Source organism: Camelina sativa, chromosome 9 (genome assembly GCF_030686135.1).
Source record: "Camelina sativa cultivar CO46 ecotype springtype chromosome 9, ASM3068613v1".
Classification (NCBI taxonomy): Eukaryota; Viridiplantae; Streptophyta; class Magnoliopsida; order Brassicales; family Brassicaceae; genus Camelina; species Camelina sativa.
In genome coordinates this window covers 38,253,083-38,266,511 of record NC_141888.1, presented here as the reverse complement: position 1 = coordinate 38,266,511, position 13,429 = coordinate 38,253,083, and the positions used below count along the sequence as shown (strand labels likewise).

Here is a 13,429-nt window from a genome sequence, read left to right as displayed (position 1 = left end):
CCTTCAGTAAAGAATTTCAACGCTTTCGTCACTCTCAGGATCATTCTCGTCGTACACGTAACTACTCACACTTTTGATGATAAGAAGAGAAAACATAAGAATTGTCAAAGAAAAAAAAAAAAAGAGAAAACATAAGAATAACTAGGATATGCTTAGTCAGTTTTTTTGCTTTTTTTTTTTCTTTCTTTGATTGGATTTGATTTTATTGTAAGAAAATGGATGTTTAAATAGGCAACCGAACATAAACATATATATGTTCAGTGATATCTATATATACATTAATTGATTTGAACATTTTTCATTGTATAGGTTATATGATCTTACTAATATGAGAATCATAAATTCCCTCTCGTTTTTTCACAGTTACTTATTTTTAACAAAAAAAGACAAGTTGATGATATTCTGACCATTAACAACACACTAGTAAATAAATTCACAACTACTCAGTTTGTTTTTAATTAATTAGCTCCTAAGGCTTATTAGAAAGTAGTAATGTTTTAGATGCTATGAGGTATATATGCATTGGCATGGTAGGTAAAGGTTTATATTCTTTAAAAAACAAAAAACTTGGAATTTTACTTAACATTGTTTGTCCATCATCTCTGTGTAACGGATATTACTTAACATTGTATAGTATTCTATTTGCCCAGCCCAAATACAAACTGAGTAGTTGTTCATGATTTTTGTAAAAAGTAAACTAGGAATAAGGAAAAGTACTAGGACTCGAACGAACAAGGTATTTAACCACTACACTATCGGACTATTTCTCAAAATGGTGCCCCTAATATTTATTATAAACATCTGTTCCTAAAGCAAATGCTTGTTGGTCATCTGCATTCACTCATAATAGCTATTCTTTTAGTTAAGCTGATCTTTTTAACCAAAATGACTCCATGGCCCAATGGATAAGGCGCTGGTCTACGAAACCAGAGACTCTGGGTTCGATCCCCAGTGGAGTCGGTTCTTTGATGATAATTTTTAATATAATCTTTCTCGTCTCCAAACGACGTCGTACACCGACTTCACGGATCATCCTGTAAACAGTAAAGTGTTAGTAATTTATGTAGTCTCTCTCGTCTGCCCAATCAATAATTGAAGGAAAAGAAAGAGAACAGAACACACGAGTACGCGTTGAAGTTATCTATTATGAATAAAGAGCATAGACAAAAAGACCACACGAACACAAACCACTTGTGGTAAACACAACTTAAGGAAGAAAACTAAATCCTAAACATGAACATATTATTAAGAATCTCGGAGGTTTCATTTTAGACCAACGAAATGCTGCTCTCACCACCGGGAGGTCTCCTTGCGCCACCATAGTAATCTCGATATTCCGACTTCCCGTCTGCAAATATATTGTGGCCGCTCATTTCCCGTTTCTTAGCTGAGCTTTGCATCTTCTCAGAATAACCAGGAGGGATTTTATCAGATTTGAAGATACCATTGCTTGTCAGTTCTTGAAACTTCTGGTTATGTATCTTCCTTGATGACTTCACAACATGTTCTTCACTAAACATCCTGTTGCCGCTTTGCCCCTTTTAACAAAAAAAAAATATGAATCAGGTCAGTTTTTTCAAGCCACCCTAACTAACATCATCACAGTACGTACAAGGAATCATCAAGGACACTACTTACAGTAGAGACTTTGACAGATCCACGAGAGCTCCTCGGTGCGGATTCCTCCGCGTTCTTATTTCCTTTCACTTCTGATTGTGTCACAGCTACCAAGCGGCGAGGTTGGGTTTCAGGAGATGCAAAGATATCATGACCTCTCATAGCTTTACTCTTGGTGTTGGATATCTGCTTCTTCTTGCTCTTTGAATCCGCTTCCGTTTCAACGGTCCTGCTCAGCTCCTTTTGCTTTGCAGCCTCGTTTAACGTAGCTGGTTTCTTAGGAGTCACATTCTCTTCACCGCTGAAAGATATCTGACTTTGCTACAAAACCAGTAAAACCATCACATAGAAACATCATTCCCCATTTACCATCAACTGAATCCTTAAAAATGTGACATATATATAATACCTGATCCTGATGGTAATGGATTCTAGTTTGGTGATTTGGATCATCTTTACCATTATCAGAGAATATGTCACTACCAGTCATCTCTTTCAGCTTATGCCCCGAACAGTTCTTCCTATACGAAACACTAAACAGCAAAACCATTTTTCTCAATTTAAAACCCTAATTTCATCATCTAATCAAACCAAAAACCCTAAATCAAGCAAATCTGATAAAATTTTAAACAAAATCGAGAGGAGAGACATAGAAACCGATTACTTTTTATTAAGCGATTCGGATTCAGAGTTGGTGATCTGACCGCCGCCACCAAGAACCTCGCTCATTCCATCAGACGGCTGTAAACAAAAAACACACAAATTGGGATAAATCAGAACGAAATCGCACTCGTCGGTATCATAACCGAAACGGAATCATACGGAAACGATGAGTTCTCGCCGGAAAAAAAGACCTGGTTAGAGCGGTTAGCGGCGGTGGAATAATCGGGACGGCGGATCTCAGACCAAGAAAGAAGATCGGCGGTGGAATGATGCGGATCGTTTAACGCCGTGACGTTGTTCTTCTCTTCCTCCATAACTCTCTCTCTCTGATTCTTCCACTCTTTTGATCAAAAAAAAAAAAAAGGTTACACAATTCTAAAAAACTGAAAATATCGTTTGGGAGTGAGAAAAGGTTTTTTTTTTTTTTTTTTTTCTTATTCGCTTTATGTTCTGTCAAAATAATTTATATTTAAAAAATTTTAGTGGACGTTGCTTTTGTTTTTTTTCGTTGTAACGTCTATCTTTAGATCACTTTTAAAAACAGAGTTTACAATACATCATCAATATTCAAATCAAAGCTATCCAAAATACCAAACAGTTTTTTTTTTAAATATAGATATAGGTTACATAAACATATTACACGAACGACAAAATTAATTTGGAAATTTCTAAGATGATTTTGAGATTGTAAAATTTGAAAAACTTAATGTGTACATAATTCTCTTCTCGAGATGTTTTACATTATTTTATGAACTGCAATAGATTAGTAATAGTATAAATATAAAATAAAATCACTGTCAAGATATTTTAATCACTAGGTAGGTTCAGTCTATTTGAGAGGTATCATTGTTTCATTATACTAGGAGGTTTCGTGGTTGGTTTTGTTTTAACATCAGTGACGAAAGGGGGATTTCTCTGTATACCCATTAACTTACTTACGCATAGGCCAACTCGAGGAACTGTTGTGAAGCAGTTTGTAACACCCAATTTCTATGGCATGTCACAGGTTAACTTATACCACAAGTAAACCATACTTAACCGAAAATAACCAAGAAAAATCCATTAATTCAATTTAAACGTCTTTCAAACCACCATTTAAACGTTAAACCGAAACTAACAACCAGTTTGATAAATCCAACAACGGAAAATAAAAGAATAATCTCCAGCTCCTAACACCAACACCAACTCTATCATCTACTCCTCAATGTTACCTGCAAGAGAAAGAGAGGGATGAGCAATCTAAGATTACTCAGCGAGGGCAAGCCTTAGGGCTCACGAAGTCTTCATACACAAACATGCTCAGACCATCACAAAGTCTAAACCTAAGACAAGCAATCAATCACGTGTCAACGACACACAAACATCAAACATATGAGACTACGTCCCATAAACAACGCTGTGCATTACGGGATTCCTCATGCTTTCGCACTTCTTCCTGCACATTTCCGTCGCCGTGCATTACGGGATTCCTCATGCTTTCGCACTTCTTCCTGCACATTTTCATTACCGTGCATTACGGGATTCCTCATGCTTTCGCACTTCTTCCTGCACTTTTTCACTTGCGTATCCGGATTCCTCATGCTTCTCGCACTTCTTCCACGCACAACACGTTGGCTCGTCAGCCAATCCTGATCTACCCGCATTCCACGCCCGTAGACCACCACACAACTACAAGGAATTCTCCTTGTAGGACTCTCTGCGGCTCACCCGCTTCTTCGTGCCTCTTGGCACATTTTCTCCCCACACTCAAACAATTTATTTTATCATACAAACATGCATATCACACACCACGCAATCCATTTTAAATATCTAGTTCTTTTAATTTTCAAATCCTATTACTAGTTCTTTTTCCTTATCCTTTATTTAGTAAATATATTATATATATATATATTATTATACACTCAACAATCAACTAAGATTATTTAATATATATAATTCATAGGTATACTTGGCTTAACCTTAAACTAAGTAACTATCTAAACATATCGGCATATGAAAAAGACACCAACTAGTCCTCACCTTGACCACACAAATAGCATCCTCGGTTTAGTACTTGCAACAACGAAAACCCGGTTCAACAACAGTTCTCAATCTACAGCGGTTTAAGATAACAACATTACATTAAACCAGCCCAAACCAAAGTCTTTAATTAATTTTGATATATTTCAGTTAAATTAATTAGACCGTAATCTAATAATTTAATATACCACAATTCCACTTTCACGTCACATGAATTTTGGTTTCATAATCAAATCTCAACTCAAACTAATAGCACAACACCACACTCCCACACGTGACCACCAAACCATAAGTCAGCTCACGTCCAAATGAATTAAGTTACGGTTCTTGTCTTATATAAGTTAAGATTCATTGGTTTAGACTCGGTTCAATAATCAACAAAACACAACAACAACAACACGAGGCAAGGTGCAGCCGATTACCTTTCTCGGCAATTACTCGACAGATCTGATCGGCCGCTTGACATCGACGCGGCCATTAAAGCTTTCAGCGGTTAGATCCTCATGGCTCAAACATGAAACAACAACAACAACAGATCATTAGACAACATCATTTACTTCATGCGCAAGTTACGAAAGAACAGTAGGGTTCCCTTACCCTGAACGGCCTCGACAATGGCTATGGCTGCTACGGAGACAGCGGCTGACATCTCCGCTGACAGTGGTTAACACATGGTTTCAAACTCCGGTGATTCACAATGGCTTGACTAAGGGCGGTGATTGACGGTGGCGAATCAACAAGTCTCCGTGACCTCTTTCTCTCCTTCTCAACAATGGCAATGACAAAAACATGAGAAAACCGGTGATGATGGTGAACTCCGACGTTGAGAGAGACTTAGGATTAGGGTTTACAAACTCTCTTCTCTCGACAAAACAAGGACGGCGCGATATGAGTGCATCCACGTTTAACACAATTACCCTTGTCGAATTAGTGACTTAGCTCTTCTTGGGCCTTATTGGGCTTAATTAGGATCCATCATAACACAATATAAAATCCGGGATGTTACACAGTTAGACTCTGTTGCTGTTATCTTGGTGGAGAGGTTGAAACCTACCATGCATGTATCAGATTCTGGAGAATGTTCCATCTGTGACTTGGCATATGCTCATTCTATAGGTATGAAACTTAACTACTGATAAAGTGATAATTTCTCCTTCATATATTAATCGAGTTTCTCCTTCACATTTTTTTTCCTCGTTAAAAAGGTCATTACAAAAGAGCCAAAGAAAGACTACCTAGACGAAGCCATAAGAAACAACTATAAAGCACTATTAAACAGAGCTAATACAAACAACTCAAAAACAGAGACTCAAACAAAGCTATTCCACACCCCCTTTCTTCATCTGCATTGTTGGTATCTCTTCCCCATTCGTTTTATATATTTGTACATAGTATTATAGCTTTAAGTTAACTAGTTTTGTTCTTAACTTAACACTCTGCTTGATCACTAGACTTTTTCGTCTATCATGTGTCTATGCTCTGTTACTCTTTGAGTAACTCTCTAGACGAAGCGGTTAAAATCAAACCGTGAACTAAGTAAATTCACGTGAGCAATTAGATTGAATCTTCACAAATATAGTTTCCTAGACAGAATGAGGGAGAAAGGGAGACAAGCATGCATGAGAAAATGGGTCTAACCTGATGGGATTGACGAATCCGTAAAAATTTAAACTAAGGTCATATGAAATTCAGAAACCAATGAGGAAAAAAAACCACCCCAAGTAAATATCAATATCATCTGAAAAGCCAAACCAACCATCAAACTACTACTCATATTAGCGTTATCTCTACACAAAAATCGTAAAACCTCTAATCTTCTATCAATCAAAGGACGCGACAACCTCACATTCGGTAGAGCCTCTAGGGAATCTGAGGAATTCCTGGAAGATGTCATCTCTTCTTGGATGATATAACAAATGCAAATGGAGCTTCTTGAGGACTACCGAATTCTCTAGGAAGTATTTCCCTAGCTTAAATACTACAGCATATCCTTCGGCTAGGTATCTGAATTCGAAATGAACAGATTCTAGAGATGATAGCAAACACTTGGGCACAGATGAAAAACTGATCTGATCCATATCCTCAGAGCGCAGATCACTTTCATAAGTTGCCTGAGGAAAAAGGAAATGAGAAAACATAGTCAAAATGATATAGCAGAAACTAACTTCATAGACATGAGAAAAATATCATAGGGTTCAACAAAAAAATTTAATCACCAAAACGAGAGATTTCAGATTCGGGCAGCTCTCAAGAAATGTTGTTGTCAACCATTTCAGTTCGGATGCATGGAGATCGAGGCACAGGCGTGACATGTAACCAAATTGAGGCAGCGGTTCTAATTTGGAGTACTGATGAATGACCTGTAACCAGACATAACGTATAGTGGGTTAGAAACTTTTCATCGTTGTATTAAATGTGCATTCCCAATTCATATATATATATATATGTATATATATACCTTGAAAGTGTGGGAAGAAGATATCGTCATATCCATGACCCTCGAGATCTTGGACAGAAAATTGCGGATGTTACTTCTCTTGGATGAAACGCTTTCTTCGTCAGAACCCTCAAAACCAAAGCTGAGATTAATATCTAACTTGGCAATGGACTCCAGAGTGTTTGTTATAATGATATTTGCTGCTAAATAAAAGATTTTCAAACCACATAGTAGAGGAGCATCAATGACAAGTTCAGGAACATAATCAAACTCTATAGTCAGTAATCGTCTGATAGTGAGCCTCTTCAGTGACTGAGATTGCACCCTATGTACGTTTGGAAAATCTTCAAATCCGGTAATCTCTAACTCTTCTAAGACAGGACAACATGAGACAAGTGCCTCGAAAGCGGCTTCATTAAGAAACGTATTGTTGCGTAAATGCATAGTCTTCAAACAAGGGAAGGAAACAAACTCAGCACTAGCCCATGCCACCTTATCAAGTTTCAAGGATACCAGTGTGTCACACATATAAAGGCTCAAGGGGATCTCAAAACGATATATATCATTTACATGGCACTTAACATCTAGATGTTGGATCCTACGCTTAACTGCAGCATCAATCCATGACGTAAGATAAGAGGCACCGTCTACTATGTCTGAATATACATTGGTAAAAGTTAACTTTAGCTTGTCTATGCATGAAACCCTACTGGAATCGAAAAACCTGTTAGCCAAACTCAAGGGAGTGCGTTTTCTGATTCCAAAAAGTGAAAATTCCAAACAAGGAAGCCAAAGCCAGAGATTTGTCCATCTGGTGGACAACACACTTGTCCTAACAGCATCCTTTGTGGGAAGATGAGAAAGTATCTGACAAATCAAATCATCTGGTAATTGGCTTATTCTATCTTCCTTCATACCCTTTCTTCTGTATAACACAAATTTCAGAGAAACAAACAATTCATCCAAACGAAACCGAAGCAATTTCGGGAGTTGGACCATAAATCTTTTCATCATCTGCATGCCAAGAAACATAGTCGCTACCTATTGAACAGCAAGCTGTTGAATCTGCTACCAGGAAGCGCTTTGTAAATCTGACATAACAAAAGAGAAACGTTTTAGTTTCAAACAACCACTAGTGGTCTTCTTTCGACTTAACTTAACCTAACCCTAATCAAAGTCATCCAATTAAAAAGATTGGAACTGAAACCAACTAGGTTTTGTCCAACCCGAACCAATGGTTAATTCCAAAACATTTCGGTTTAGTAAAGCTTCTTGAAATGTCTACACCGATTAGCGTTTTATACATAATTAATAAGGGAAGCCTAGTCAATGTCAATGGAGATAAAAAAAAACAAGCCCACATTCTTGTCTATGATGGCCTCGGATTACAAAACAAGCCTGAAGGTGAGGTTGATACGAGTACCCTCTGCCTTTGCACGCTTTGGCACAGAATGAATCCAGTCCCTTTGAGTGTATCCCCTCATCACTAGCAACGATCCATGCTTCAATGTCAAACTTTGTTGATGATTCTCTCTGCTGCTTTTCTTCAACCTCTTCAATGCCGGTCCACCTTCCCCTGTTTGTTCACACACAAACAAACAAATGTTTGTTTCCTGTTTTTGCAGGAAAACACTCTGTTTGATGTCCTGACTCAAAAGGTCCCATTATTATTACCTCGTGAAGATTCTTCGTGTTTCTTTTTCTTCAAGACAAAATCACGTTCGCATCCAAACGAAACCGAAGCAATTTCGGGAGTTGGACCATAAATCTTTTCATCATCTGCATGCCAAGAAACATAGTCACTTGCACCTTTGTACCTATTCAACAGCAAGCTGTTGAATTTGCTACCAGGAAGCGCTTTGTAAATCTGACATAACAAAACAGAAACTTTTTAGTTTCAAACAACCACTAAGAACACACAGAGGACATAAAACACAGGAGTTTCAATCTTACAGCATCCAGAATCTCCTTGAGAGGTGGAAACTCATCCCACGAATAAGCATTAGGTTGATATCCACTGTACACCAGCGCAGTCAATCCGCTACTTGCAACATAACAAGTATCTCTTGGCTACATGTGGCAATTGCATATGGATTAGAAGGCCACAAAAACACAAACTATACACAGATACGATTAAGCAAGGTATAGGATTCATGTGAAGTGGGAAAAACCTGAAGGCAAGATCGACCAAAGACACGAATGGTGGGCCTGGTCCAAGGGATATGGTTGTCGAGATAATCAAAGAAAGTCCAAGATTGTTGAAAGGGAAGAAACCTTTGAATGTATATGAGGTCGCTTCCATGGCCAAGATCAATGGTTCTCCTAATGGGAGCGTCACTAGATGAGGTAGGAGACTTGATTGCCACAATGGATGTCAAACTCATCCTCCGCTACACATCAAACCACACACACACACAACATCATGTGTTAAACCTCATATATAATTTTGCACTGACTAATCTTATATTGTGATAATCTCGAAGTATATAAATTTAAAGGTTTTCAATAGGGAGTAATGGTTAAGAACATGAACCTGATCTTGATGGTAATGGTGGAGTCCTGTCTTGTAATTTGAATCATCTTTACAAGTCACTTCTTCTTTAAGCTTGTGCCCTGAAGAGTTCTTCCTGTAAGAAACATTGAAAGAGAGAGAGACTTGAAACCATTTCTAAATCAGTAAAATCACACTCAATCAGACAAAATCGGACTTTTTAACCAGTAAAAAAAATTGCTTCTTTCCCAATCCAATAAATCTAAGATTAAAAATAGAAATTTGTTACTACTTCGTCTCATTAAGCGATTCAGCTTCCTCGTTGGCCGTGATTTGACCGCCACCAAGTACCTTGCCAGTTCCATCAGACGACTGAACAAAAATGGATCAAATCAGAACAGGTACATAATCAAAACCGATGAGTAAACGGCCGGAAAACGAACCTTGTCAGCGGCGGTGGAGACGTAATTCTCCTCCATTACTCTAATTTTTCTGATTCTAAACGAAAACGGTAAACCGGAAAATATATTAAATCGAGCTAAACCGGACATGCTGAGACAAATTAAAATTCACACCGGTTTCATTAGTTGAACAAACCGATATACGTTTCTAACTTTTATTAATTTTTTATTTTCCAGAATATCACAACAAAAAATTAATTATTGAAATTATATTTATATTGAATTATAGTATTAAAAAAAACAAAACGAAAATATAGCATTTGATCTTCCCGGTGACATCATCATCAGCCGCCGGCGACTAGCTTTTCTAACTCTGGTTTGCAAGATTCATAAAGGGTTTGGTGGCTAATTTACTTAATTCTACAAAATTATAGTAATTTTTTTTTTTAATTTTTATATTTCATTTTCATAACTTCACACCCACCAACTCCTCCCACCTTCTCTCCGCTTCTGTCCTATACAAATTCCCCCCCCCCCCCCCCCCCCCCTCAAAGCTCGACTCTTTATCTCCCTTCTTACCTACCCACTTCTCCAATGGCTTCTCAAAGCTCAGCCGCCGTCATTTCCGCCGCTTCCGCCGTCGCTGCTAGAGGTGAATCACACCCAGATTCTAAGAAACCAATCGGGTCAGTTCGGTTCCAACCCCTTCGTCTCTCCTTCTCCTCGTGAGTTTCGTTCGTCTCTAATAACGATGCAATAGCTACTCTCTTTCCGATATCTGACTCAAAGTTTGGAACTTTGAATTCGGATTAGTGTTTTTTCTTAGATTTCAATGTAGTTGATTTAGGTCTCGTGTGTCTGTGATGATTAGGTACTCTAAGTCAGGGAATATGTCATCTAGAATCTGTGCTGTGACCAAATCAAATGAGGCAGAGACTCTCTCATCATCATCATCATCATCATCATCATCATCATCATCAGTAGATATGTCACTTAGCCCGCGAGTTCAATCGTTAAAACCTTCCAAGACTATGGCTGTCACCGATCTTGCAGCCACTCTTGCTCAATCCGGTGTTCCCATTATCAGACTAGCTGCAGGAGAACCTGATTTTGATACTCCCAAAGTCGTAGCTGAGGTTAATACATTTCTCCAAGTTGTTTGGAATGTTTTATGTTTTGTCTATCTCTCTCTGGTTTGTTCTGAAATTAATTGTTTCATATATAGGCTGGGATCAACGCGATTCGAGAAGGTTTCACTAGGTATTCGTTAAATACAGGTATTACAGAACTCAGAGAAGCGATATGTCGCAAGTTAAAAGGTAAAAGGAGAACACTTTTGCTTTGTTAATTAATTCCTTTATGCTTGAATGGACTCAAGATCGTTTGTATTCGTTTCTTTGCAGAGGAGAATGGATTGTCTTATGCGCCGGATCAAATATTGGTTAGCAATGGAGCTAAACAAAGTATCTTTCAAGCAGTGCTTGCAGTTTGTTCTCCTGGTGATGAAGTAAATTAAACCAACTCTTCTTTTAAATTTTTCTTATTTGTTTTCTTTGGATATGGTTTTGTTTATAACAGTGAATTTGTATGTTGTAGGTTATAATTCCTGCACCGTACTGGGTGAGCTACACAGAACAGGCGAGATTGGCTGATGCAACACCTGTGATTATTCCTACCAAGATTTCTGATAATTTCTTATTGGATCCAAAGGATCTTGAGTCTAAATTAACCGAAAAATCTAGACTTCTTATTCTCTGTTCTCCTTCCAACCCTACTGGATCTGTTTACCCCAAGAGTTTGCTTGAAGAGATTGCACGGATCATTGCTAAGCATCCAAGGCTTATGGTATATAGTGTAAAAAGTTACTCGATCTGTTTCAATTTGTTTATCTTAAGCTGAAAAAAGTCTGTTTCTTTTGTAGGTGATTTCGGATGAGATCTATGAACACATTATTTATGCGCCAGCAACGCACACAAGCTTTGCTTCTTTACCAGACATGTATGAAAGAACTATGACAATAAACGGTTTCTCAAAGGTAACAGTTTTGTCATTGAGTTGCTTCTGATGTTATTTCAAGCAAATTATTTGCTGATCATATGATATGTAAAAGGCTTTCGCAATGACGGGTTGGAGGCTTGGATATCTTGCTGGTCCTAAACATATAGTGGCAGCTTGCAGTAAATTACAAGGCCAGGTATCTCTATATATAAACATTTTTCACTCTAAACCTTTATCGAAGAAAAGCAGCAATCATGAGATGGAATTGGTTCTGGTTTTTCTTAAAAGGTTACTTCAGGAGCTAGTAGCATTTCTCAGAAAGCAGGTGTTGCCGCACTTGGGTTAGGCAAAGCTGGAGGAGAAACAGTTGCAGAGATGGTTAAAGCGTATAGAGAAAGACGAGATTTCTTGGTTAAAAGCTTAGGTGCTATCGAAGGTGTTAAAATCTCTGAACCTCAGGTGCTTCTCCTTCTATATACAAAGCTATTACTAGCTCATTTATTCTTCATCTTTTTCTTGATTGTTGGCATTGTTTACTTGCAGGGAGCGTTTTATCTCTTTATTGACTTCAGTGCTTACTATGGATCAGAAGCTGAAGGTTTTGGTTTGATCAGTGACTCGTCGTCTCTTGCATTATACTTTCTTGACAAGTTTCAGGTAAGCTCCTTATCCCCAAGAAGTACAAAACAGATCTTGAACTTTGGTCTTAAGAAAGATTGTGATTTGATATGTTTTATTTTGTTTTAACATGTTCGTTTTTTGTGCTCTCTGTTTGTTTTCAAAGGTTGCAATGGTTCCTGGTGATGCTTTTGGAGATGATAGTTGCATTCGAATATCCTATGCCACATCTCTCGACGTTCTACGAGCCGCTGTTGAGAAGATCACGAAAGCCCTTAAGCCACTCCGTGCCACTATTTCCGTGTAAAGGTCCAGACACAAAACTGTGTTTTTTCGATTGTTTATGCTGAAACGGAACGGCCCTGTTGTAAACTATATACACATTTTGTCTTCAACCCAATAATAATAAAAAAAGTCTCTTTGTATACGCTTTGTTCTTTTCTTCAAGTTCATGTAACAATAAACCATTCTCTTCATGTAAATCGTTTATAAGAATTTTAAGGTTGTTTCTTATTTCATGAAGTGTAAAAAGTTTTTTAATGGTGCTTTCAAGCATTACGTGCTTTTCCTTTATACGTCGTCGATTGGAAACAACAACAATTTCTACGCTGATTGCAACTTATGTTCATCATAGTTACCGAATTCGAAGGCAATGCTTAACATGAAAGGTTTCAAATTTCAGACAACAAGGATTGAATATACTTTTTACAAATTAAAGTAGCTGCTTATGGAGGGATAAATTACCGAATTGAGTAACCGAACCGACATTTTTGGTTTATGGTTCGGGTTCAGTGTCTTGGCTGAACCAATCGGTAGAATTTAATTTTGCTTCGGTTATTCCAGAATTTTGGTTTGGCTCTGGTCCAACGTTCAGTTTCTTTAGGTAGTACCAAATTAGACCGGTCTTCACCAAATTTAGATCGGTCTTGACCAATACCCAAACCAAACCAAACCGCGCTCGAATTCAACCAGAAATCAAATGAACCAAAAATCACTTGATTGATTGAAGCTTATATAAAATCAAAAAAAATATACCGGTTAATTTCGAACCAGATTTTACTTCGGCATCCTTCTATCTTTCAATCAATCAATAACTGAACTAACCGATCCAAAAAGTGAAGTCGCGGAGACCTAGCAGCAGTGCTTGCTCAAAGGGGAGGGAGAGCAGTGCGATGTCCAGGGGCC

At 37.9% G+C, this 13,429-nt stretch overlaps 4 protein-coding genes, 1 long non-coding RNA gene and 1 other non-coding gene across 8 annotated transcripts; 2 read left to right on the top strand and 4 right to left on the bottom strand.

Annotated features, from left to right (window-relative positions):
• Positions 1–887: 887 nt before the first annotated feature.
• On the top strand, positions 888–960 carry TRNAR-ACG (transfer RNA arginine (anticodon ACG)). The gene has a single exon. It is a non-coding gene; the product is annotated as a tRNA-Arg (tRNA).
• A 165-nt stretch (positions 961–1,125) lies between these two features.
• LOC104713670 (uncharacterized) lies at positions 1,126–2,747 on the bottom strand. The gene is made up of 5 exons (XM_010430843.3): positions 2,472–2,747; positions 2,282–2,358; positions 2,027–2,150; positions 1,639–1,938; positions 1,126–1,538 (listed from the first exon to the last, which is right to left on the bottom strand). Exons 1-5 carry the CDS (start codon positions 2,592–2,594, stop codon positions 1,269–1,271), a joined length of 894 nt encoding a protein of 297 aa, XP_010429145.1. The 5' UTR covers positions 2,595–2,747; the 3' UTR covers positions 1,126–1,268.
• A 578-nt stretch (positions 2,748–3,325) lies between these two features.
• On the bottom strand, positions 3,326–5,173 carry LOC147939264 (uncharacterized). Of its 2 annotated transcripts, XR_015564986.1 has the most exons (4): positions 4,897–5,173; positions 4,722–4,806; positions 4,300–4,372; positions 3,326–3,491 (listed from the first exon to the last, which is right to left on the bottom strand). It is a non-coding gene; the product is annotated as an uncharacterized LOC147939264 (long non-coding RNA). The 2 variants fall into 2 exon arrangements; XR_015564987.1 differs by lacking the exon at positions 4,300–4,372 and having other exon boundaries at positions 4,897–5,032.
• A 746-nt stretch (positions 5,174–5,919) lies between these two features.
• LOC104713669 (putative FBD-associated F-box protein At5g53635) lies at positions 5,920–7,913 on the bottom strand. The gene is made up of 3 exons (XM_010430842.3): positions 6,758–7,913; positions 6,516–6,659; positions 5,920–6,410 (listed from the first exon to the last, which is right to left on the bottom strand). Exons 1-3 carry the CDS (start codon positions 7,766–7,768, stop codon positions 6,120–6,122), a joined length of 1,446 nt encoding a protein of 481 aa, XP_010429144.3. The 5' UTR covers positions 7,769–7,913; the 3' UTR covers positions 5,920–6,119.
• Positions 7,914–7,974: 61 nt separating this feature from the next.
• LOC147939263 (DNA oxidative demethylase ALKBH2-like) lies at positions 7,975–9,884 on the bottom strand. The gene is made up of 7 exons (XM_087466780.1): positions 9,671–9,884; positions 9,520–9,599; positions 9,270–9,363; positions 8,908–9,126; positions 8,690–8,806; positions 8,411–8,603; positions 7,975–8,312 (listed from the first exon to the last, which is right to left on the bottom strand). Exons 1-7 carry the CDS (start codon positions 9,776–9,778, stop codon positions 8,122–8,124), a joined length of 1,002 nt encoding a protein of 333 aa, XP_087322906.1. The 5' UTR covers positions 9,779–9,884; the 3' UTR covers positions 7,975–8,121.
• Positions 9,885–9,903: 19 nt separating this feature from the next.
• Positions 9,904–12,757, top strand: LOC109124540 (bifunctional aspartate aminotransferase and glutamate/aspartate-prephenate aminotransferase). 2 transcript variants are annotated; one of them, XM_010430838.3, is made up of 10 exons: positions 9,904–10,353; positions 10,500–10,764; positions 10,854–10,947; positions 11,032–11,135; positions 11,225–11,473; positions 11,550–11,663; positions 11,739–11,822; positions 11,915–12,085; positions 12,170–12,283; positions 12,411–12,757. In XM_010430838.3, exons 1-10 carry the CDS (start codon positions 10,223–10,225, stop codon positions 12,549–12,551), a joined length of 1,467 nt encoding a protein of 488 aa, XP_010429140.2. In that variant the 5' UTR covers positions 9,904–10,222; the 3' UTR covers positions 12,552–12,757. The 2 variants fall into 2 exon arrangements, with proteins under 2 accessions (XP_010429140.2, XP_010429141.2); XM_010430839.3 differs by having other exon boundaries at positions 9,931–10,314.
• The last annotated feature ends 672 nt before the right edge of the window (positions 12,758–13,429 follow it).

Bases quoted from the DNA above. Each gene is read 5' to 3' on its own strand.
- LOC104713670 (XM_010430843.3), bottom strand. From the start codon at position 2,594: ATGGAGGAAGAGAAGAACAACGTCACGGCGTTAAACGATCCGCATCAT. The intron at 2,359-2,471 runs GTCTTTTTTTCC...TTTTGTTTACAG, and splicing joins CCGCTAACCGCTCTAACCAG to CCGTCTGATGGAATGAGCGA. The intron at 2,151-2,281 runs GTAATCGGTTTC...TTTGCTGTTTAG, and splicing joins TCCGAATCGCTTAATAAAAA to TGTTTCGTATAGGAAGAACT.
- LOC104713669 (XM_010430842.3), bottom strand. From the start codon at position 7,768: ATGTTTCTTGGCATGCAGATGATGAAAAGATTTATGGTCCAACTCCCG. The intron at 6,660-6,757 runs GTATATATATAC...GTCTGGTTACAG, and splicing joins CTTCTTCCCACACTTTCAAG to GTCATTCATCAGTACTCCAA. The intron at 6,411-6,515 runs GTGATTAAATTT...CTTTTTCCTCAG, and splicing joins ATCTGAAATCTCTCGTTTTG to GCAACTTATGAAAGTGATCT.
- LOC147939263 (XM_087466780.1), bottom strand. From the start codon at position 9,778: ATGTCCGGTTTAGCTCGATTTAATATATTTTCCGGTTTACCGTTTTCG. The intron at 8,807-8,907 runs GTTTTTCCCACT...TGCCACATGTAG, and splicing joins TTGGTCGATCTTGCCTTCAG to CCAAGAGATACTTGTTATGT. The intron at 8,604-8,689 runs GTAAGATTGAAA...TTGTTATGTCAG, and splicing joins TCAAGGAGATTCTGGATGCT to ATTTACAAAGCGCTTCCTGG.
- LOC109124540 (XM_010430838.3), top strand. From the start codon at position 10,223: ATGGCTTCTCAAAGCTCAGCCGCCGTCATTTCCGCCGCTTCCGCCGTC. The intron at 11,136-11,224 runs GTAAATTAAACC...TGTATGTTGTAG, and splicing joins TTTGTTCTCCTGGTGATGAA to GTTATAATTCCTGCACCGTA. The intron at 12,284-12,410 runs GTAAGCTCCTTA...TTGTTTTCAAAG, and splicing joins ACTTTCTTGACAAGTTTCAG to GTTGCAATGGTTCCTGGTGA.